Source organism: Gigantopelta aegis, chromosome 3, assembly GCF_016097555.1.
Source record: "Gigantopelta aegis isolate Gae_Host chromosome 3, Gae_host_genome, whole genome shotgun sequence".
Classification (NCBI taxonomy): Eukaryota; Metazoa; Mollusca; class Gastropoda; order Neomphalida; family Peltospiridae; genus Gigantopelta; species Gigantopelta aegis.
In genome coordinates, this window is record NC_054701.1 from 44,779,726 (window position 1) to 44,805,923 (window position 26,198).

General features: G+C 34.1%; 1 protein-coding gene across 1 annotated transcript; it reads right to left on the minus strand.

Annotated features, from left to right (window-relative positions):
* Positions 1–4,022: 4,022 nt before the first annotated feature.
* Positions 4,023–25,305, minus strand: LOC121368104 (monoglyceride lipase-like). Its single transcript, XM_041492673.1, has 8 exons — positions 25,137–25,305; positions 17,251–17,357; positions 15,084–15,220; positions 13,506–13,616; positions 12,600–12,689; positions 9,887–9,939; positions 8,257–8,419; positions 4,023–7,322 (listed from the first exon to the last, which is right to left on the minus strand). Exons 1-8 carry the CDS (start codon positions 25,253–25,255, stop codon positions 7,209–7,211), a joined length of 894 nt encoding a protein of 297 aa, XP_041348607.1. The 5' UTR covers positions 25,256–25,305; the 3' UTR covers positions 4,023–7,208.
* Between the last annotated feature and the right edge of the window lie 893 nt (positions 25,306–26,198).

Sequence of the window (26,198 nt, forward strand, 5' to 3'; positions counted from 1 at the left end):
AACATGGATATAATATATTTGTCTTTTTCACGGATTTATAGGACGAGTTTAATACATATGCATTAAACTATATGCCAATTATTTTGTTGAAAATTATTTATTTTAGTTACCATCTTTAGCTATATTTAAAAAGTTAGTTTGTTTTGTTTAATGACACTACTAGAGCACATTGATTAATTAATCATCAGCAATTGAATATCGAACATTTGGCAATTCTGACATGTCATCGGAGAAAACCAATGAAATTTTTCCTCAATTACCATTTACTGTCCCTCATTAGTGGCGGATCAAGGAGGGGGGTGAATAGGGTGGCTAGCCACCCCCTCCCTTCCTGGGCAATTGTTCATTCCAAACATATACCGTAAACTTCAGGAAGATGCAAATAAAGCCATTCTGTTAACGAAAATAATATGCATCGCCCTGTTGTCAATCAAGTGTACAGTTAAACTGAGTATGGCTTACATTGATAAGGACAAATTGTTTTCGATATAATATTTTGTTGTGAATCAGGAAAACGGCAACAAATTTATCAACTTTATGGAATTATTAATTAGGAATTCGATCCTTGGAAATTGTTGAAATAAGGCTCTAAAATGTCCACAATGCGAAACTTCAGGGGGCTTTGTCCCCAAAACCTTCACCATGGCTCAGCCCCCGCTAGTTCATTCCATCCCAATCCAGCCACCCCCTCTTATTTTCTAGATCCGCCACTGCTCATACACGACTGAAACTTGCTTCTTTAGTTTTACAATGATTAAACATGTTCTGAGTGTTATTAAGAATCAGGAGTGGGAATCCTCGGATCAGCTGTTTCCTTCTCATGGAACATTGTTTCCTCGCATTTTAATCGTCCTTTCCTCCAAAGTGTGTCAGATGGCACATATTTTAACCTAGGATTTCAAGAATTTCCGGGACCCCTCTAGATTTCCTCTTTTTTTTCACAGTTCACAATTCCCACCCTTGAAGTATTCTTTTTCTTTCCTGAGGAACATAGGATAACCAGAACCATATATTTGACAGCAATGACCAAAATTATTCACAATAATAACCATAATTATTCGCAATGACCATATCATGATCACGATACAGTAATATATCTCAGTTCAGACAATATTGGTCACATTTTGGTGTGAAAGTCGCACCTCCATTCACCTTCATTGAAATCATCTGCTGAGAAACAAAATGATTTGCTATGTAATGGCACATCAACAAAATGATTGTCTCTGCATAGTTGACCAAAAGGTCACAGGGGAAAAGTCACAACTTTTAATTAAAAAATATATTGGGCAATGAAACGGATCAAACACATTTTGTTATCGAGTTTTTGTCAATGTTCTTTGTTTTCAGTGTTGGTGGTTTAAACCATTCTTTTAACCTAGCCACTTTCAATACTCTCCGATGCCATATAACCATAAATAAAATGTGTCGAGTGCGTCGTTGAATAAAAAATTTCCTTCATCTTCTTTCAATACTCTGCAAATCCATACATTTTGTTATAGAAAAGTTGTGATTTTTTTTTTTTTCCTGTACTAAATTGCAATTTTTTCCAGCCACCGAACTACCATGATTATACCAACTGGTCAAAATCCCAAAATCAATTAATATATTGGCCATAGACACAAGTTTGTTACAAAAAGTATGAATAATTATCTAAAAAATAGCTCCGACACTATAGAGTATTTGATATAGGGCGAGACATGGGTTGCAAATCATTAATAAAATTCAATCATTTGTATCCATGTTTCTGAAAATTAGTTCTGTGAATCTGAACTCGAACTTATCCAGTTTGATTACATTATTACTTGATGCTTGTATCTATTGTAAAAATACTTTATGCTTAAACTATCTGGTTTGAAAATGGGTTATGCTTACAATGTGTGAAAAGCAGTCTACTAGACTACAAAAAGTGAAAAGTTTGTTTTGTTTAATGACACCACTAGAGTACACAAATTTATTAATCAGCAGCCATTGGAGGTCCAACATTTGGTAATTTTTAAATAGTCTTAGAGACGAAACCTGCAACATTTTTCCATTATTAGCAAGGGATCTTTTATAATCACCATCCAACAGACAGGATACCACAGCCTTTAATATACCAGTTGTAGTGCACTGGCTGGAAAGAGTCACTGTGCCCACCGCCAGGAATAGATCTTCAACCGACCACGCACCAACCAAGTGCTTTACCAATGGGCTATGTCTCCCCACTAGACTACAAATTCATTAATCCATCGTCCGTCAAGTAGGTGTGATTGGGGTGGGTTAACAAATACAAATTATATTACATAATACAGATATATATTACATAATACAGATATATATTACATAATACAGATATATATTTTAAATGTTTTATTAATATAAGTCATTTGATTACACAATAATACAGAAAAACTTCATCAAACAGGTTTAAACCGTATACTCATAAAAATAAAACAGACTCATACACCACTGTATTTGCCCGAGATTGATACAATGCAATGGTATGACCACTATCAGTTGCCACTCAACATTCACCAAGTGGCAATACAGATCTTTCTTCCACTGCACTACACATGCCATTAGATTTTAACAAAAGGTTCACAATGAATTCACTGCACATACCATTTAACAAAAGATTCACAATGAATGAAATAAAAACAGTATTCACTACACATGCCATTTAACAGGTTTACAGTGAATTAAATAAAAACCATGTATTCACTACACATACCATTTAACAAAAGGTTCACAATGAATTCACTACACATACCATTTAACAAAAGGTTCACAATGAATGAAATAAAAGCGTGTATCTGGCTTAGTACTCGTTATTGCTGTTCTACAACTGATCATGTGGTGGGGGGGTGGGTTTCATATACTTACCATCCCCATTCTTTTATTTAAATTATTAAAGTTTGGCGTTGAAGATGTGGCAGATGCACAAGGAATAAAATAATAATTTACAGTGCCTCCCACCCACTACCTCTCACCATTTGATCATACCCAGAACAGTCCTTTGATGTAGGCACAATACAGAATGCAATCTTGCAAAACCAATATATATCAAAATATTTTAATAATAAAATAAAACCAAGGCAAGCATTGACATCTAAATTTAGCTTAAGACTTAAATGTTTGCATCACAACTAAAAAATACTGAGATAAATTGTTTAAAATTGTGATATTTTGTCAATAATATATATTCAGTATTTTAGATCAGTACTAAAAAAAAACCAAAATAATATTTACAGTATATATATATATAATTAAAGTTAATTTTTTCAAAATAAACATTCATTCTTTTTAGGGATGTGTAATTAACCCATGGAAAGTATTCTTTGAGAACCGACAAAAATAACCCCCACCCCACCCCACCCCACCCCACCCCACCAATGAACAGTTGGTAGTTGCAGCAAAATTAATTCTTTATACAGTTTTAAAATGAAACGGTGACAGGTTTTATCACTGTAATTATTTAAATGTTTAAATTGTACTTAAAACATCTTGTACCACACTTTTGATTGTTTTTCCATTGATAAAGTTTATCAATGGAAAAACAATCAAAAGTGTGTAACACTTTTTAAACCCACCTCTCAATGACCTAAACCTTTTTTTTTAATTACTATTATTTCATTATTGTCCCCAGAGCAATATGGCCATGCCAAGGTTGGGGTGCCTTGAGATCATGACCTTACAATGTCAAAATATCATCACATATACATTATATGGAAATAGTAATATCTTGATATATATTATTAATATAAAAAATACAATATTGTTGAATATCTATAATATGGGAAGTTAAATGATCAGAGTTCAACATGACCTGATCTTTCTTATTGCATCATGCATCAATTATGGGTGAGGTACACGTTGGTTACCACATAAATGTACGAGTGGTATGCATGCTTATTGCAACTGGCCTCGGTGGCGCAGTGGTTAAGCCATCAGACTACAGGCTGGTAGGTACAGGGTTCACAGCCCAGTACTGGCTCCAACCGAGAGTGAGTTCTTAAGAGCTCAATTGGTAGGTGTAAGGCCACTAACCACTAACTAACAACTAGCATAACCCACTGTCCTGGACAGACAGCCCAGATAGGTGAAGTGTGTGCCCAAGACAGCGTGCTTGAACCGTAATTGGATATAAGCACGAAAATAAGTTGAATGAATGGTTATTGCACTTTCGATGTTTTCAGCAACAGCAGATATACCCTTGGGACTATCAGCTGTCAATCAAAAACTTGAAGTCTGCAATAACCATACTAAAAAACCCAACAAATTATATAGCTAATACTGCACAAAAAAAAATGCAAATGCATCTACAGACTTCTAAAAGTATTATAGCTTGAATACTGCAATGTGGCTACAATATTAGCTATATAAAAATACAAAAAAATATAACTACATTAAACATTTTGTGTCAGGAATGTGTATACTGGAATATTATGTCATATACACATGTACAATAAAGCCTTTCTAATAAGTTCACAACCATTAAATAACACCCAGCATTTTAATTTTAAACAAGATGTGGTTTCAAAAACTAGGACTTGTATCCAGGCCAGTAGGAAACAAGGGTTGCTGAGGGCAACCGTACCTCCAACTTGTCCACAAAAATATGGGTTTTTGGTGTTTTTTCCTTCTCTATATAAATATAGAAAATATGGTTTGTGCCCTCTACCTCCTCCCCACCCTCTTGAGATATCGTTCCCAAATAGTTTAACATTCATACACAAGGGAAGTAATTGATGCTGAGCGCAATGTAAATAACAGCAAATACATGTATGTACCATTTGAGAACAACTTATGACATTTCATTTTAAATTACAAGTATTAAAACAATACCCATTATTTTATAACTCATCTGAATTACCACAATGGAATTTAGGTTCTATCCATAGTAACATGGTTGTTGTGGCAAATTTGGATAAAAGTCCCTTGGTTTCAAATGGCCTGTATGTAAATAAATAGCTAAAATAACTTAATTAACCAACATGATAAAAAGAAGTAAACATATAAATGTCAAAATACTATTAAAAATCTTTTCAGTTGTAAATATGCATTACTGTAATAGATATGTATTAACAAAAAATAAAACGTCACCATTAAAATTATAAACATGCATATATTACAAATTGTATACAAATTCATGCACCTTTGTGAAACAAATTCATATTCTAATAACAAATAATATTTTCTATACTATATTCACAAGAATGTGTAATTCCACAAAATGTTGATAAAAGTAATAAACGTGAATTCGGGGGCAATAATATTATTATTCACAAAGATCAGTATTTTCACAAGTGTATATAACAATTTTTGCACTTCTTCCTCATCATAAAAAGGGTACATAAAAAATTTCATTTTTATTTTAAAATTTACTTCAATGGCTTTTCATTTTAAAATATATTTTTCGTTTAAAGGTTATATGCTGGTACACTCATGAAAAAATTTATAATTGTGAATGGCCCCTCAATTAAAAAAATTATATATACAAATACTTCTGATTAATACTAAATGATTTACAGAAAACAATATTTAAAGGTCACAACATAAAGTAAAACAATATGGTAAGTAATTAAATAAAGTATAAACGTCTTCGTTATTTTAAAAAGCTATGTAAAGAAGATGGCAAATACAGAAACGTAATACAACTTGAGATACAGTTTGAGAAATTAAATTTTCATTGCAGCCTCTTTAAATAACAAAACAAAATACCAAATTTTAAACTCTGAGATTGTCCCTTTAAATTTACATCAATTAATCCTAGTCAACAATGTGACTGAAATAGGATCATAGTGCCTGAATGATCTTATGTCCGTCAAACTGTAAAATAAAAAAATCATACATGCAGTCATTCCATTCTCTGATATTTCTTTCAACTTCCAAACTATATCACAATTTCTTTCAATATCACAGACTTTTCTGGTCAATAGATAATGTGATAAGCAGTTACGGGAATTTAATTAACAATGCTCAATTCAAATTCTTATTTTCTGGTCTACTCGTTGTTAAAATCAAAACCTAAAGGGAATGGGTTTTTTTATTTATGAATACTTTTTCTTAATCTGACCATTATAAAAACACTTCCAACTCGAAGCACAAGTAAAATATTGCTAGTTTATACCACTATGCAATACTTCCAGTCCAAATTTGATATGGTTTTATGAAAAAAAATGCACAAAATAAATAGTATTTGGTAAAATGGTGCAATATAATGTAAATTAAATATAAAATACTTTTCTTAAAACAATATTCGTCTACTGAAAACTGACAGCAGACTTTAATCATTGTATCATACTCCATAATACAATTATGCACTTCTACCATTTTAATTTTTCAATCTCTTTTGATCTCGAATGGTGAATGAAATCAAATGTTTTCAGAAATGTGTGAAATTTGAAGGGATAGATGACTTATCCCTATTCTATTAGTCTAGCTTGAAACTGTATTTAAAAAAAAGTAATCTCATTTTAAAAGCAACTGTTTACAAAACAGGTTATCACAAAATGCTTCATGATAGCTGCAATGCATTAAAATAGAGATCTATAGTATGTTAAAACAATACACAATAAATCATTTTATAATACTATCAGTACAATGCACATTATGGATGATTAAGCCATAAAATAATTCAATGAATTATGTATCACAAAAAAGTGCTTTCTAATGTTAAAATACAATGTGTAAATAACACAACTTTTCATAACCAAAAGGTTATATCAATATAAACATCTGTACAACATGAGGATATAATCGTAACCATCGACCTTCAGATCAGTAGACCGTAACCGTAACCTCATGAAACATTATCAAACATTAGTCACTTAGTCAATTTGATTTCCTAAAGTCAGAATTAGCGTATGTACAAAATCAACAAAGGAAATATTTCTAATTTAAGTTTAAATATCACGTTGGTGAGCTTTTATCAATTAACCTCCAGTAAATGTTAAACTGAGTATATGTACAATATTCTAGCAAAGTTAACCTGAACCAGAAGTAGTCATAATAGTTTCCATGTTTGTAACAGGTTATAGGTTGAATTTTTTGCTCAATGACCTAAAAATTTCAAAATTTGGCCCTATGTTTATAAATCTTTTATAATTTGGACTTGGGCTTCCACAAAGTAACTGTTTGTAGTGGCTTAGATCTTGTTGAAGTCTTGGAGTTGAAAGGTTTTATACGGATGGGCCTGGGACTCCTATAATGTTGTGTGCACAAGCTGATCAAGCCGGCATCCTCTCGACAATCCACTTGACAATCTCCGCTCTGATCCCGGTGCCGCCAACCCCATCATCGTCGGGCTCATTGTGAAGCTGGTGATAATATCCCTCGTATATCTATGAAGAACAAAAACAAAAACAAAGCTATGACATACAGATATAGCTCAAGTTTCCAACAAGAGGATCAGTTAAATCGGTCTTTGCTAGTGTTGGGAAGCGGTTGGATTGCATCACTGATCATCGGTTACACAATCAGTTAAAATAACATAAACATAAGAAAAATATGAATTATAAGGACCATGCACCTATTGTGTTAACTAGGAATATACAATAAAAATGGCTAATTTTACCTTTAATAACTAATAACTTTTTTTCTTTATGTACAATAGCAAATTCTCTCCTATATAAGTAGACTGGTCTCAACATCCCCACAGCCAATGGAATGACCCAAAATCTTCTAATGAGTCTTCTGTTCCCTGTTCCGGTCATGTGACTGAAGCTTCCTTCTTTCTCCTTTGCTGTTATGGTCCAGACATCTTTTTTCTTTTTTTTAACTTATGTTAAATCTAAGCCATCGTACCACATTATGATAATTTACAACCCCTCTTACACAGTATGTAACCTTGTGATGAGATATCTCACCCAATGTCAAGCAAGCCCACACAGGTTTATAACTGAACAGCTCCTTAGTAATTATAGGATATTAAACAAGCTTCCGTTTCATATCATATATGTTTATGTCCCGAGTGAAATCATTTTCAATTGTCACGAGCTTTAGTAAGTGACAATGAAAATTATTTCATGAGGGACATAAACACGATACAAAACGGTAGCGAGTGTAATATCCTATTTATTAGCAATAATCAATCTTAATTTATATCACTCAACTTGTTTAGTTGACAATCCTGTACACTTGTAGTGCGCCAATCGATGATGTCATCGTGTGACGTCGAAGTGTTATGTCTCACTTGGCGTTCTAGTGGGACGTATCACTTTTATATGTACCAAGTTATTTTTAACCATATGGGTAATAAAATACATTCTAATGTACCTTCAGTGTTTTGTCCTTGCTTTTAGCTTTTTCTCCCAACTGCTTGGAACCATCAACCTCTGCAAGGGTGTCCTTATCTCCATGCAGGGCTAAGAAAGGAACCTCCAGCTTTTCTAAATTAGCACAGATATAGTCCATCGAGTCCAAAAGTTGAGTTCCTAATCTGAAAAGTCAAACCAGAGGAAAACATGATCTTAACCGATAATAATATTTTGTACAGTAATTTGAAATAATTATATTTATTCAGAGTTGAAAATCTTCCCAATCTTTTTTAAAATTTTAGATATTAAAAACAGAAAGAAAGAAAATGTTTTATCCAACACTGGACTGAACACATTTTTATTTATGGATATTGGGTTTGGACATATTATCCAGGAACACAGAGATAATTAGAAAGAAAGAAATGTTTTATTTAACGACGCACTCAATACATTTTATTTACGGTTATATGGCGTCAGATATATGGTTAAGGACCACACAGATTTTTGAGGAAACCTGCTGTCGCCACTTCATGGGCTACTCTTTCCGATTAGCAGCAAGCGATCTTTTATTTGCACTTCCCACAGGCAGGATAGCACAAACCATGGCCTTTGTTGAACCAATTATGGATCACTGGTCGGAGCACTCACTCAGGGTTTGGAGTCGGTATCTGGATTAAAAAATCCCATGCCTCGACTGGGATCTGAACCCAGTACCTACCAGCCTGTTGACCGATGGCCTAACCACGACGCCGGTAACCACCATGGATCAGGTGAACCCTCTCAGATTAGTGCTACCCACAAATGGTTTCTGTCCTTGCTCTTTTATTGAAAAGCTGACAGAAACTATGTTTTAAGAACCTGCAAAGTTTACTTGAGTTTTTGTCCAATGTCATTTTCGCCCAGGGACTTTAGCTAAATTCAACCCCTTGTACAGTTGCAGTGTAATCTGCTCCATTTAAAAACATTTAATGTAAATTTCTTTATGATTTCTTATTGCATTAAAATGGTTTTGCTACTCTTGTCCTTAAAAGTTAAACCACAGTTTTGTAAAGAGAACATGGACTTAATAAATAACAAGCATTTTAAGAATATTGTTAAACCAATTTATCTACCATCTTGGGCCCAACAAATTTTCATATCTCTCCTAAGTTCAAGGGTCATAACTCTGTCAAAAATCCAAAATCGACTTCAAAGTTAAACTTGATCTGTAACTGTACACGATAAGGTTATAAACACAATTTCAGCTCAATATCTTGATGCACTGCAAAAAAAAACCCATCCGTAAAATGATATGTGGGTCAGACAGACAGACAGGACAAAAATGTAACCCATAGTCCTCTCCAGTTGGAGCAGTCGGGGACTAATAATACTTTGTAAACAGGCCTCTAAAAATTCCAAGAATGATGGTTTAGTTTGCATATCATTCATCTAAGAAGTCTTGTTTTGCTTAACCCATTTTTCATTTGCACATTAAAGTTAGGACATAATTTAGTCATTATGGATTAAACAAAAACAAAATGAGTTACGCTAAAAAAATGTTTTACTTAACCCACAAATGGGTTTACGCCACTTTTCAATTCTCATAGGCCTAAAAACAGGAATACTAAAATGTGCTTGTAAATTATGTGATGTGTTAATTGTAGACTTACTTGACTTTGATGCCACCATGATACACAAGTGGATCGTCCTCATACTTTTTCACCTGCGGTATAGAAAAATATATCCATAGTTGACTACCAAAACTGGTTATGTCTAAAGTCATGGGACTTTTGAAAATAAAGTTGTACCTTTTTATATTTTTTATAAATTCGGGGGAAATACAGTGTTTATTTATTCGAATTACTGTAAATCAGGAAATGTTAGCGAGCATAAAATGTTAATGAATTTAGCGAGGTCATACAAGACACTAATATTTCATTATGCTAAATTTAAAAGATGTACAACAGACTATTTTTTAAATAAATCTTTGAGCTATTGTTTTGTCGGTGATAAACTGACCACACAACAATGGTTACATGTTATTAATTAAATGAAAATGATAACAAACAAAAGTTAATTAGCATGCACATTACAGCAAAAATTTTTGTCTAAGTTGCATAACATCAAAATGATCGAAAGTATTAATTCAGCTGACCTTACAACTTCAGCTCATTTTTTCTTTTTTTTAGTGTCCGATATGATGACTGTGCTAAAGTTTTATATCACTAATAATTTATATCACTTATTTGGATTTTGATAAATTTCAAGAATGCGAGATGCAGAAACTTTTTGGCGTGCCCCTATCCAACTTAGGAGCAACTCTGGGGCGGGAGTCAAGAATGCTAATATTTGATGATTTACAGTACATCTATATAGCTTTACGACACTTCTATTATATTTATATTCCCAAAAAGAAAAGAAAAACTAAATTAGTGCACTTCTCTCACTTTTCATGGAGAGTGAACATAACCAGTTTTGATAGTCAACCATCGATGTATGACATGTTTTTCATAAAATATGTATTAAAAGGCATCAGGAAGACACAAGGAAAAACAGGGAAGAGGGAAAGAGTCGAAGAAGAGGAAGGGAAGGACAGAATGAGATAGAACAGACAGGCAATAGTCTGGAGCAGATTATTTGACACATTCAATATCAAGGATACTAAATTAGTCAAAGAAAGGCTTTAATTGAAAAAGCTGGAGGATGTCATTCTCTCTTGACCAATGGTTATTCTGTATCAGCTTTCATGAAATATTCTCTTTCTTGTTTAAGTAAATATTTTGCAGGAATGATAACAAAATGTCATAACAGACAATTTGCCATAAAAGGATAGATTTGTTTTGGAATAAATCCAGTTATTGTTGCAACTATGTTTAAATTATTTCTTTAAAGGAAAAAAAATAAATAGACAGCAACTCTGAAATCCAATAATTGTTTTAAATTTTAACTTCATCCTATTTATTATTATCAAAAATTGTAATACCGTAAGCATTTAATTTTTTTTTTTTTAATTTGACATGAATATGAAGTAGACTTGGTTGTATAGTGGTTAAGCCATCCGATTTAAGCTGATGCAATGGCTGGTTTTTTAAAATTAGAGTATGTGCTCCAGCCAAGATTGAGTGCACTTCTAGGCTCAATGGGAAGATGTAGGCCTACATATATACATTCATGTCATGGGTGCAATTGTAAGTGCTGTGTCTCCCAAATGGGGAATGATTACCCAGCAAGCACTGCAGGTTCCATATACATGTACCCCAGGTTCAGGTGACACAGAGATAATTTATCTGACAGCAAGTGTGGAGAACAGCCGTGTCAAGTTGTTCCATATCGAAACTGCAGTGTTTCTGCCAGAAAGAAATTTTTGGTATGGCGCAATATGGAACAATTAAAGATCAAGTGACAGCTTTGATATCCATAACAAACATATCTGCGTGGTTGTAGAGAAGTGTCAATGGCATTTCATTTCCATATCGATTTTCAAGCCTACTAAGCCTACTGTAATCAGTTCAGTAAATCTGGCTCTGCCATCGATATTAAGAACTTCTTCATTGCTGTAGCATGCCATGCCCAAGTAGGGACGATAGCAGATTCAAATGTCAGAAGTTGTCGGTGAAGATGTTAAAGAAGAAACAGCAAAAAAGTGGCACACCTCAGACACGATTGCCTATCTTAACGTCAATGCCGTACCAGCTACCGGACGTTAACTGCATACCAATGCCACAGCTCGCTAAGCGATCGCTATGTTTTCAGCGCACGTGGTTCAATAGCTTTCTGTGGCTCCACTTGGATGCCGACGATAGCAGATTGCTCTGCAGCATGCATGGACTTCAATATATATGCATGTTGAAGAAGTGATGTTGACACTGATTTTAAGATCATAAGATGACAATTCTTATTAAACAGCAGACAGGAAAAGATAGAAGGCAAAGCAAAAGTGATATAAGAAAACCTGCAGCCTCCAACTGAGGATCGTGCTTTCTGGAATGAGCACCAAAAAAACCTGTCAACAGAAGCGTAGAAATAGGGAAACAATACTGACACCAAAAGGTAGCATCAGTAACACAAACATATCGGCTGACAGAATTCAACTTGGTGAGAAATACCATTCCCATTTTGTTTCATTTTGCTGACATCGACAACAATCACAATACCAATGATTCACAGCTTGCCAACGATACAACAAACACCACAAGTTTAAAATTTTAAAAAAGGCAGAAAAAAAAGAGACTTGTACAGATTATTTTCAATTGTTTGTTTTAAATAAATGATGGCTGGAGTTAACATACTCATGTGTCATTTTTGCCCGCTATAGTTATTTGCAAGTTTATTATTAGCCATTTACAATCATTCAGACCCTCTGTTACGATATTATATATTTACCACATTAGGATCTCGGCAAACTGCTTTGGGATCAAGCTTCGCAATTGGCAACTGTGGGAAAACATAGCTCAACCACCGACCAATAAACACCTGGGAAAAGAAATCAAGTCACAGGGATTATTAACAATGGTATTCATTACTTTTTCTTAAACCAGTAAATATGGTAAAATGAAACAATTCCAATTCTAATTTTTACCTCGAAAGTTATTCAATTGGGCTATTATGAATGAAAATGAAAGTATTTAGGAAAAACAAATTACATTTAAAACACAAGAAAATGTACCTGCTGAACTGGTTATGACCGAGAAATAACATGTAACCTACCAATCGGTTATGCTGACTACAACTTACTGCCTTAATTTAGACACAGGGGTCTTAAGCTTGAAAAAACATAAAATTTAAGAACGTTTCTTAATGTTTCCAGAACATAAAATGTTCAATGAATGTTTTATAACAAACTGTTGTTTGAATTGAGACAGGTTATGAGGACAACAATTATTGAATGAATGAATGTTTAATGACACCCCAGCATGAAAAATACATCGGCTATTGGGTGTCAAACTATGGTAAAGGCAAAAATAATGTGATGAGGCAACAAAGTAAAGATGTGTAAAAAAATAAACCACAGAATTTTTGGCCCAAATTTTCAGGCTTTTTCCAGGGCATCCCAGGACCGAATTATAAAATTACAAAATTCAAGACACTGCAAGATTTTCAGGATGCGTAAGAACCCAGAGACATCTAAAAAACAGTTTGCTTTGTTTAACGACACCACTGGAGCACATTGATTAATTAATCATCAGCTATTGGATGTCAAACATTTGGTAATTCTGAAACTTTAGACATCTAAAATACAGGATTGGTGAACGTGGACACGAGTTAGAGAATACTTGTGTCTCTACATACCTTGAGTGGCGACACTGCTGCAGGGCTCACAATAATTGCTGGTGCTATGAGTATTATGCCTTTAAAGAATTCGGGTCGTTCCAGTGCACACAAAATGGCCATTGCTCCTCCCTTTAAAAAATCGGCAGTTATTAGTAACAAATCATCGCCATGACAACATTTATTCATAAGCATTCAAAATGGGGTGGGGTGTGTGTGTGTGTGTGTGTGTGTGAAGTCCCTTTTAAGTTAGGCCAAGTACGTTTTGACCACCTATCATATATTAAGTGAAGGACATTACTGTTAAGAGAATTACGAAGGCAGCTGGATTTTGCCGAAACAATGTGTAGAAACTGAAACCAAAAAAGCATAGGACCAAATTTACAAAGCCTGTTTACCTTCAATGCTGGTGTTTAAGCATTGTAAATATATGTACCGTATATCTTTGCCTATAAGTCGAATTTTTTTCACCCAAAAATTATTTTATAACTTGGGGGGTCGACTTATAAGAGGGTAAAAAAATTTCACCAAAAAATATTACTGTTTTGGGGATTATTTTACAAGTTTTATTGTTGAAGTATGCCATGTATTTATACTCAAATATGTTAATTTGACATTTATTTTTTATAACCTTTTTTTTTTGGCATTAGAACGGTTTTCGTTATGCGAAAAGGCGTACGATCTCACTCACATGTCAAGACAACAGTCCACTTAGTTAAATTAACAGTCATCACTAATAATAAAAATGTAAACAATACTAACTACCTGTTGCCTGAGTTTATTTTGAAATCTGGTCACTGGCATTAATGGGTTGTTCAAACATGTTTTGGCGGTGATTAACTTCATGAATATTACTGAGATTTCCCTTAAAATAGACTGATCTCTGCAGTTCACTATCTAGAGCAATAGGGACACACATCATTTGGTACAAAAACCAGTGTACTTTCCAGAGTTATCCTCCTTACATGTATTAATATGGCGGCCAAAACGTGATACTTTCAGTTTTATTGTAGTGATCTGTTGGCAGTGTTTATAAATAAAGTTGTTGTCTGTGCACAAAACCATCTGTACAGTACCATACAGTAACAGTCAAACAGCTTTCACTCTCTACTAAGGGAATATTTCGTTTTGATGCTATGTAATAATGATAGTTTGATTGGAATAGTCTGATTATATTGCTATATACAAAACGTGAAAACCGAAGTTTGTAAAATAATTTTCTTTTGTTCAAATATTGTACATTATTGTTCTCATGTGCAGAAAATAAGAAATATTTCAATATTTATAAGTTGTTTTTCATGGGTCGACTTATAAACGGGTCAATAAAAAAATATGTTTTCAGGGCTTGAAATTAGGGACTCGACTTATAGCCGAGATCGACTTACAGGCGAAGATATACGGTAGTTACATGCGTACAAGACAAAAACAGGCTTTGTTTAATATGGCCCAAAATGTTACGTTTTTCCTATTTGAGGTTTTCATATAGTACATTAATCTTTAAAAATTCAGCAACTTTTCATCTTTGTATTAATAAACATAATTTTATTTTCAATGATTCCGTTTATTGCCTGACCGAAGCAAAAAATACAATGTACATACCATGGAATGTCCAATCATGAAAACTGGAATGTTTGAAAACTTCTTCTTCTTAAGTTCAACATGATAAAAGACATCTCGTGTGTACTGTTTGAAGTTGTTTATATGTACGCGATCACCTTCACTTTGTCCATGGCCAACTGTAATATTAAAGAAAATGTTTTATAAAAAGTCAAAAACATTAACATCAAGGCTTTAGACTGCACCAAAATGAAGGTTATAAATGTTGTGCCCAAAATAATCATGACCGAACTACAAACATGATGCCTTCAAAACATTTCACATCATATCCACTGAAAATGTTATGCTTTAATTTCAAAAATTATAAATAATTTGAAATGCATTTCTGAATATCTATAATTCAGCAGCTGTTAATCATATTACAGTATTACAAACAAAAAAACCTGTGCTCTGAACAGCTAACAAGAGGCCATGGACCGTAACAGCTACATGAGCAACTGTTGAAACCACCTACCAGTTCATGACATCCATTTTCCTTAAGAGGTGTGTGCGTGTGTGCATGCGTGCATGTGAATGACCAAATTTATTATTTTATTTCTCTATGGGTCAAGAAAGCTTCTCACTAAATTTAGATGCAAATGATATCTAGTAGCTGTGAAGAACTTACTCCTCCCAAGGCACAAACAGGGGACGCAACATTAAGGAAATTACCAACTTTGATAAACCATTTCATGATCTTTACATTTATGAAGACAATTCGGTTTTAGCATTTCTAGAAGTACATTGAACAAGACTTTTTAAAAATTTGGTTACGTTTTCCCTATTTGACCCTGCTCACCCACCACTGCACTCCCAAATAAATTAAGGCGTATCTTTATATTCAGCCATATCGTTTTATGGTATACCTGACCTATAGTATAGAATAGAATAGATGTTTAACGACACCGCGGCACCTGACCTATAGTACCGGTATTCCAAATTAAAATATTTATAAACCATCAGTTAATTTTCAGGCCAGAGTATAGGTTTTCTATGCTTGACACAATCAAATATCACATATCATAGATATTTTCAATTGGTCATAAAAGTATAAGATTTTTGATGCGACCATATTTGGTGTTTTAGGCCTGTGCCATACTGTACTAAAAAAACATATGTAGGCCTTTTTTCGCATGTCACTCACACAATTATAATTTTATGTAACCCATTTTTTTTAGTGCTAAATTTATTACATGGTCTTGACGGGTTATACAAAAAAGAAATAGATTATCCAAATTTGTTTTTGCATGGTTCAGCCCTCTACATTGCGACCAATTTTTTCATTTGGCACTTAAAACATTTTATATGGTAATCCTGTGGCTACCGAACTAAGGTTTATATAAACAAATCAGCAAGGGTCTTGTTAGAGGATGATTTGGACGAAATCGGTGCTATAGATATATCATTAACCTTCGCTGTGAGAAATCCACTTTACCTTCGATTTTGCAGAGTTAAAAATCATTACATCATTGTTACTATGGTCACCATGACAACACACGGCAACCATGTGCTTGCCAAATAATCGAAGTTAAATAGAGGCCTGACATAGCACAGGTGTAGGAAAGTGCCAAAATGGGGGAAGCCCCCCCCTTCCCACCACACACACAAATATATAAATACATGTGTAGCAGGGTCATTTTAGTACATGTATTTTACCATTGTTTTGTTTTCAGCAGTTAACATGGTAAGCTTTGTACAATTCACCTAGACACAAGTTTTAGACCATCAACTAACACTCTTTCCTTTGTTAGTTTATTTCTTTCACTATTGTTTGCTTGTGCTGGGTTGCTGGAATAAACCAAGCATCATTGAACCTGCAGTTTGTGTCAACTTAATCTACACAAAAACCACCTGCTACACATGTATAAATATATAAAAACTACCGCTGCTGCTAATTATCTAAAAATTGCAAAAACTATAGCTATTTTCCAACGAAATATAAATTATAACACAATTTTTGTTTGCCAAATTAAAATAAAATTCGCCAATTCTTGTCAAAATTCGCAAGTGGCAGAGCTAGCCCTGGGGGGGGGGGGGGGGGGGGGGGGGGGGGGGGGGGGAAGGGACATGCTACCCACTTCCTATGCCAGTGCATAGAAACAGCCGATACACAGGAAGTGCACTCTTTATTTGGTATTCCTTGTAACTTATTGTAAGGTGGAATACTCACTGTGGTCATGTGAAAACACATAGACTTGTCTTTTAGTCAGCTCTTCTGCCAACTGGTCATACCACAAGCAGTGCTCCCCTAATCCATGGGCAATAAACACAAGACATCTGAAGAATAAAAAGTAATGTTTAGTTTTAAAATAACATGATTTCTGTGCAAGTAAATATTCAAACTACATGTACCACGACCTGGTTTGGTGTGAACTAATACGGATTGACTATTTAAAATGCTTTAAAATAACTTTTCTTTTTGGTTCATAACAAAAATTTCTACATCAATCTAGTGTTTTTCTTTAAAAAATAATAATAAAAATTCAATATCTTTTTAACATACATGAACACTGTGTAATATATATATATATATATCAAACAAAAACTTTCCTTCAGTTAACATTGCAAATTGAATTATGGATTTTAAATTCCGTCAGGAGTAAAAACAAAACACAAATTAGTTTTTCTCCTTTAACCCTATGTCGGCTTCAAATGTAACAGAAAAATCAACCTCCATCGAGAGGATTTTAACTACGAACTCTCAGTACGACAAACCAGCGCTCTACCAACTGAGCTAATATAGGAAAATTCCCACTAGTTACTGCCAGTAGGAGCACTTTATACCAACACAGTCACTACTACACACTCCCCCCTCAAGTGAAGCTACATGCCGCAGATCCACCAGGCACAAAATAATAACTACAGTCTCCACATCCACTTCTCTTTCCAAGTAATCAATTCTGAAATGGCTGTTAAAGACACAGATGAGTCCAAAATAATGGACTTGAGTACTCGAGGGCCAAACCCGACCCAGACCAGAGTACCCGACACTTACACTAGATGATAATGATATTAAAGGCATACTGTCACGGATGTAAGGGCTTTTATTTCATTAAAAATGGATAATAAATGAAAATTATATTAATTTTTGAAAACCAAATCTGGCTATTGCATCATCCTAACTGAACCATGATGGAGTGAAATCCATGTCAACCTTCTCAGCAACGTTAGTTTTTTAATTATGGACCATTGCCATAATTCATTTATTTTTTACAAAATATCATTAATAAGTGGGGTATCGTGGTTACATAGGTGGTTGAATAAAGTACATTTAGGGACAAATCAAATTTATATTGTTTCAGGTAATACTTTGTTAGGCCATTTAATAGGTCAGTGATCTGTGACAATATGCCTTTAATAAATAAAGTAAAATAACATTATGCATCTTAATTCCAGCGCTGAACATGGATACCAAATCTGGCCATTATATTGCATTCCACACATTGAACTTTTGTTTTCTCTTCATGTCTTATAGCCGTGTAACATAAACGGCAGTAAGCAAATGGTAAAGTGATGTAAAAAAATATAATTAAATGAGAGTGCTCTTCCTTGCACTGGTACTCAAGTCCTGTGAATGGACTCGAGTCATGCTAGACTCGACCCGTGCCCGAGTACTAGAGTACACATGGAGGCCCTACACGTCACCTACAGTACTAAATGGTTTAAGTTTTAAATTCATATATGGGTCACTGAAAATTATAAAAGCAAGCAAACTGGATAACTTGGTTTCATTTGGTGAGAAATACCAATTATTAATGTTCTGCTTTTCATTTTTAGCTACTGCAACACTAACAACAAGTGATGTTACTTGCTTTTAAGGTAGTTATGCACTTACGGTGATCTTAACGCTACGATCACTTCGTGGAACAGGGCTCAGGACTTGATACGAAATGCCATAGGCCAGACATTTCTCATGAGGTTTTTTTTACCACTGGATAAAAATTAATGGTGTTGGCTGAAGGAATAATTTTTCCTTTTAATTTTTAGTTTAAAGTTATTGGTTTAAAATTGCTGTATACAGGCTCAAAATTGCTGTAGGTGTGTTCTATAGCTAAAATATTTCAAAATTGCTGTAAGTAACACATTCTTATTAAATTCAAATCCCGAATTTAGTACAACTTCTGTTATTTCCCCTACAACAAAGTAAACACACATCCAGCATTTTAGCACTCGAAATTCAGATCATCTTGCGACAGCAATTTTGTACTGTAAATAATGATAAGTAGATGCCTAATAATCATTAAATGCTGAAAATGCCATCACAACAGCTTTTTGCGGCGGCACTGCTTATTTCAGTCACAAATTTAGACGGCTGGCTTTTTATCGGGAATTGAAAAAACCCTGCTCCAAGAGATTTTACAAAAAATTCAATACATTTTTCAGGATAGCACCAGTTGACATCACTAAACAAATTTCTTACTGGAAAGAAATACACCTGTTAAACCCCATAATATATATATTTTTTATTATTCCCATTTTTATTGACATGATATCCACACACAGATATATACAGTGAATATGACAAAGAGATATTTAACTACATGAAAAATAAAGTAGTTAAAGATATATTTAGCTAGAAAATCAAATATATGTGACTAATAATCCAACATACATGTATGAAAAATTCAAAAGGAGACCGAGGACATACTATGATCAAAAAGAAGAGAAAAAAATGCAATCTAAGTTTTAAATAAATTGTGACAAATTGACCAAAATTTTGTGAATTTATCATAATTGCACGCAGAAAAAGCTGTTTGTTTTGTCACATAATAGTATTCAGTCAACTCTTTTTGGATCCATTTTAAACTGGGTACATGTGCACTGAAATGACTTTGAAATATTAATTGTTTTGTAGCAAGTACAATGGCATTATCGGGATCATTATTTCTAGTTTTAAAACCAAAAATTACATTTTCTTTATTAAATTTAATGTTGCTGCCTGTTTTTACATGAATCCAGTTTCTTGCTGGAAAGAAATACACCTGTTAAACCCCATAATATTAATATGATGAGGGAACATCACCATAACCCTTACTCAAGCCCTAAAGCTAACCCTAAATTAACTATATTCCTAACCCTAAAACTAACCAGGGGGAAGTTGCCAATTTTTTCTTTTCTTCCAAAAACCTTTTAAAATGGCTACAGGGTGTATACTACCAAATCAAATCCCATAGACGACAATAGTAACATATGTGGCTAAAACTCCTACCTGCAACGTATCAACCGACATAAACGCCACGGATATAAATACTACCATCCCTCACACTTAAAGTGAATCAGAAAAAATTGAGGGTCAAGCTGCTCGTTTCTGAGATAACGGGTAGCGTCTATGACTACCCTAGTTCCGCACAAAATTCGAGTACTTATTTTTACAGGTACCCCATACATGTTTCAAGCATAAGGCTACTTGACACATTGGTACTAGATGAAATAAAATTGTATATTTTTTTTTACCCAGATGAAACTATTATTTTTTTACAACCAACACACTCACATTTATAACCAATCACAGGACTTGTGGTGTTCACTTCTCTATCAAAAGTTCGGTGCACCTCGAACTTTGACCCAGCCGGAAGTTATTTGGTTTAGTACTACGTACAAACTCACAATAGTACATTTATATGTTTAGCAAAATGGTTAGGAGCTATAGTCCGTCCCATCCTCCTATATCTTATAGTCCATCTCATGTGGGGGTTTTTGTAAATAATTTCAGTTTGGTTTGACGTAAGAAGAAAAGTAAAAGAGTTTTGAAAATAACAAAAATATACTATTTTTGTGTGCAATTTACAAATCAATTAGCTCAGAAATAAATAACTTGTGGTAAATGTCATAGTACGAAAAAATGCATTCTATAGATGTTTTTTGTAAATATTTTCAGCTTGGTTTGAAGTAAGATGAAAAGTAGTTGAAAAAAACTAAAAAAACCCACTATTTTTGTGTGAAATTTGAAATTAATCGACTCAGAAATAAATAACTTATAGTAAATTCCTGTGGGAAGAACTATTGTATTAATGTAAAATAAATATTTGACAAGAACCTTTTAAAATGGCTACAAACTCAGGATAGTCCCATCAAATGTTTATCAAAATGGTTGGGAGTTAAGCTTAGTAGTCACATAAGGACGGGATGTAGCCCAGTGGTTAAGTGCTCGCTTGATGCATGGTCAGTTTGGAATCGACCCCTGTCCGTGGGTCCATTGGGTTATTTCTTGTTTCAGTCAGTGCACAGCGACTGGTATATCAAAGGCTGTGGTATGTGTTATCCTGTCTGTGGGATGGCTGCATATAAAAGATCCCTTGTTGCATGGGATTTACCTCAGTTGAGTGCTCGCTTGAGCTGCTAGCATCGCAGGATCGAACCACCTCGGTGGATCCATTCAGCTGATTGGTTTTTTTCTCATTCCAACCAGTGCACCACAACTGGTCAAAGGCCGTGGTATGTGCTTTCCTGTCTGTGGGAAAGTGCATATAAAAGATCCCTTGCTGCATTAGGAAAAATGTAGCGGGTTTCCTCTGATGACTACCTGTTAGAATTACCAAATGTTTGACATCCAACAATCAATGATTAATTAGCCAATGTCATGATTCAATGTGCTCCAGTGATGTCAGTAATCTGAGTAAACAAAACAAACTTTAGTAGTCACATGCACAGTCAGGGCCCACCCCGTCCATTGACAAATGCTAATTTTTATACAAAGTGGCTGAAACCTTTATTCTGTGACTATGCCAATAATAATAATCAAGGAAAAACTTTGCTAAACCAAAATTTAATGAAGTGCGAGTACTGGCAGTGTACATTTCAAATTTAAGTGACGTAATCCATGCGGCCTTGACTTTGGCATCTCAACTGTTGTGCGACCTTGCCTTTAAAACTGCAAAGGATGGGTTTTCGGTGGAGGTTTTTTCTCTGTGTAGCAACCACCAAGCAAAGGCCGCAACTCTAAACGCGTTTTATCATTTTGCAAAAAAAGCGACCCTGAATACCTACATGTCGATTACGGCTTTACAGTCATTAACGGCCGACTTAATCGTTAAACATCGGTAGTGTTCGTAAACTAGAATGATGAATAAATTTGTTTACGTGAGTCTAGCACCTTAGTTGCAAATTAAAAGTAGTAAAATTATTTTTCCAAATATAGGTTATCAATTTATAACCCTTTATCAGCCATAAACACCATTTATATGTATATGTTATTATGTGCAGTATTTTAAAGAACCGATTTATGTCACTAACATAAATTTAAATCATCGTAAGTAAAAGAATTGATTTATTAAAGTAATTATGATTGACCGGGATTTTTATACCAAGGGACATAACTTTTGAAATTCTCGCCACTAATTTTAAGATTGTTTCTTTCATAGCGCACACAGAATCTCAAACTTGCATACATATTACTATTATAAACAAGACTGATTGATGCCAAAAATTAAATAAATAAATTGCAAAAAAGATTTAATAAGCACAAATCATTTCCAGTCTAGATTTTGCCTAATATTTGACTAAATACAGTTATGGGCCAAATGTTTTCAGTGTGACAGTGGTAAACCAAAAGTATAAATGTAATACATAAACATGACAATTTGGTATATTTACAATGTGAAAATGAAAGACAAGTATGTACTTAAGATATACATTAAATAAAGGTATTGCAATTTGTTCACATATGAATATTTATAGTTCACATTTATTTACCTGTAAATTAATTTTCACCGACAGCCCATCACGACTCCATACTAACGTCTTTCTAGATGCTTTGTTAACCTCATAACAAAACAGTTTCAAAACGTGAATTGATACGTTTAACGCACTCTGATTCAAATCAGCTCTATTTGGATCTTTACTTTCCAGTACAGGCCAGTGGACCTGATTTTAATCAGATTGCGTTTAACGTTTACCTAACAATGTTTATCGTCAGTTCAGTATATTGTCATTAAAATTAAAATGCTAACACTTTGGCAGGAGCAACATATGTAGGCCTACTTTGGCCAGAATTAATGATGGTTGATTAGTTTTAAAGCTAATGTCCACTAATAAAGCATAATAAAATTGCACTTTTCAATGCTTTCTTTATGTCATATTAAAAATACTCTACACCTAATAATTGGTTCCCAACCCAGGGTTTCTGCTAGAGGGAACGCAGGTAAAATTACATGTATGTACTCGAAAATCTCGGAAATTAATGGATATGTTTTGTTTTAATTTTTTAGATAGATTATAGTAAGATAATTGCTGTTTAAAATTTGTAAAAGTTCATTAAATAAAATGTCCAATAAAACAACATTTCAAACCCATAACTACCCAATATATGCCTTTGAATAGATTTAGTTTGTATTACGTAACCTCGAATTATGTTCTGGCACACCCACCCCACCCCATCCCAGTTCCTACGGGCCTGATGTATTTTATATTAATAAATGCAAAGACTACACAATGATATTGTCTATAGGACATATCAGGTGTAAAGTGATTGTCAGTATGTGACAACATTATAATATTTTCCAACATTTCTGTGTTTCTGTGCCCGGCTGTGGACAATTTTGGCAGACGGGCAACAATTTGCTTAATAATTAAAAATACACAGTTTAACCAAACACATTAAAACTTGGAGGATAACTAGCTAAGATAACAGAAAAGTGTGCTAGTTTTTTGTTAAAGTATTATATCCTGCTTTGGTGAGAAGGGGACCCTTTTTAGTAAATTTGCAAAATTGGCCTCTGGAATAGGCTATCCACTGACGTGTCATGTTTACATGTACGCTGAACAAGATTTATGATGAAATATTATTACATTTTGTGTGTTTTTCTTCTAATTAGGTCCATTTGCTTCAGTTTACATTATAAAAGTCATAAAAAAAGTATGTTAAAGGGACATTCCTGAGTTTGCTGCATTGTAAGATGTTTCGACTAATAAAATATTTCTACGATTAAACTTACATATTAAATATATTTTCTTCTTTAGAATGTCAGTGTCTATATATTCAGTGTGTTTCTGGTCGTCTTAATGTTTGTAAGATGCCCAAAATGGATTTTGTCTTCAAATAATTTCGTACATACGAAAAAATAAAATGAAATTTAACCTTTGTCGGAACCAAACTGTTAACAACTACAAAAAATTACTCTCCTACCTTTAATTGCCGTTAGACTTCCTCCAAAGTTTGTCCAGACACAAATCGCAAAAAAAAACCCACTACAAATATATAGATTCCACACACGAGACTGCAACGATGTCGCCGATATTGTCTTTGCTGATTGCATAGGGAAAAATACATGCAGTTTTCTGCCGTCTGCCATGTTGTTTGTTAAATGGAATACTCTTCAAGAGGGGTGAAAGCCTCCAAAGTATGTGACACAATTATTATGAAATCGATGATCTCTAGTGGTATCATTAAAATAATAATAATAATAATAACCCAAAAAAATTAATAATATGACGTCATCGTGTTCGCTTTTATATATCATAACATTTTATGATGTTGTTAGATTAAGTCCTATCCTTTCACCCCTGTTGAAGAATATTCCATAAAAAGTCAAAATGGCAGTTGATACAAAATTCCCTATGCGCTCTCAGCGAAGTCGATATAGATGACATGGTTAGCATCTGGTATGTGGAATCTGTGTCACTGTAATGGTTTTTTCGAGATTTGTGTCTGGACAAACTTTGGAGGAAATATAACGGCAATTAAAGGTAGGAGAGTAATTTTTCGTAGTTGTTAACAATTTGGTTCGGACAAATACTGAAATAGTACAAATATTAGAACATCAGAAACACGCTTAATATATAGCCACTAACATTTTATACAGAAAAATATATTTGATAATTAATTACAACCGTTAAAAAATCTCTCTTTGTCATTAACATCTTAAATATTGCAGAAAACTCAGGAATGCCCTTTTAAAAAAATGTTTCTTGTATGCAGCAGGCTCATATAGTTCATAAAAATAAACTCGAATGTAAATGCAATGTGTATTTACATTCGAGTTTATTTTTATGAACTACAGGCTCATAGCATGCTACTCTGTGTAAAACATTACGTGACAAAGCCTATTTTGCATGCACCTTGGGTTGCTAATACTTGCAGCTTCTCCCCAGTCTTTGCAGAATATTTTCAGTCCATCATCATTTGTAAAACAATTTTCCTGTTTCTGATCTGCGTTGTTATTTTCAGTTGATGACATTATGAAAACAAACTGTTGGCTGGTCAGTGTCACAACTCTGTCTCACGCACCACTGTGTAGGTCACGTGTTTGTAAACAAGTCACTCGGTGATGTTCGTTACCACAAACGAGTGTTTCCGACATCTATCGAGTCTAAACACGGGGCGATAACTCTTAGCTTACTATCATAAATAATTTCATTTTAAAAAGGTCTTTTTTTTATTTTTATAAATTTAACGACACCACCACAACACGCGGACTATTTAATCATCGGCTACTGATTGTCAAACAGTGTGTAACTGCGATGGAACGTAGTTTTACGAGGAAACCCGATACTTTTTTCCATTAGCAGCATGTGATCTCTTTATTTGCACTTTTCCAGACAGGACTGCACGTACCATTTCCTCTGATATACCAATCGTGTAGCACTAGTTAGGACTGGGGAGAGGGGTGGTCAGAAAAATATTCTGTAACTCCATTCATACTCCGCAGGTAAATATCAATGCAGTGATGGTTGTGTACCGGTACTGATTGACTGAAACATATTTCACTGGCGATGTTTTATATATGTGTGTGTGTGCGCGCGCGCGCCATACACACACTTTTTGGCACCTTCCTACGCCCGTGATTTTATTATTTTCTTAAAAGAACAAATAGATTAGGCACAAGTAATACAACTCACTAGGCCTTCTCTATAATACATGCATGTCACGACAGTAATAAAACCAAACAACAACCAAACAAAAAACGTTCATACATTATTTACTAATTAAGGGAAACGTTTTGTTTCATTTATATACAATTATGTACATGAACATTTTTTTAAAATTGTCTTCTTCACTTAGAGCACTTATACCTGTACATTTATTGTCTGAAATTAGACCTCTTTCACATTCCCATTGCGCATGTGCGCGAAGAGTACCATCCCTTGCCGAATTGGACGGTATCGAGGTTATATACAAAT

Bases quoted from the DNA above. Each gene is read 5' to 3' on its own strand.
- LOC121368104 (XM_041492673.1), bottom strand. From the start codon at position 25,255: ATGTCATCAACTGAAAATAACAACGCAGATCAGAAACAGGAAAATTGT. The intron at 13,617-15,083 runs GTATGTACATTG...GATTTTTTAAAG, and splicing joins TCATGATTGGACATTCCATG to GGAGGAGCAATGGCCATTTT. The intron at 7,323-8,256 runs GTACATTAGAAT...TGTTCTTCATAG, and splicing joins GCAAGGACAAAACACTGAAG to ATATACGAGGGATATTATCA.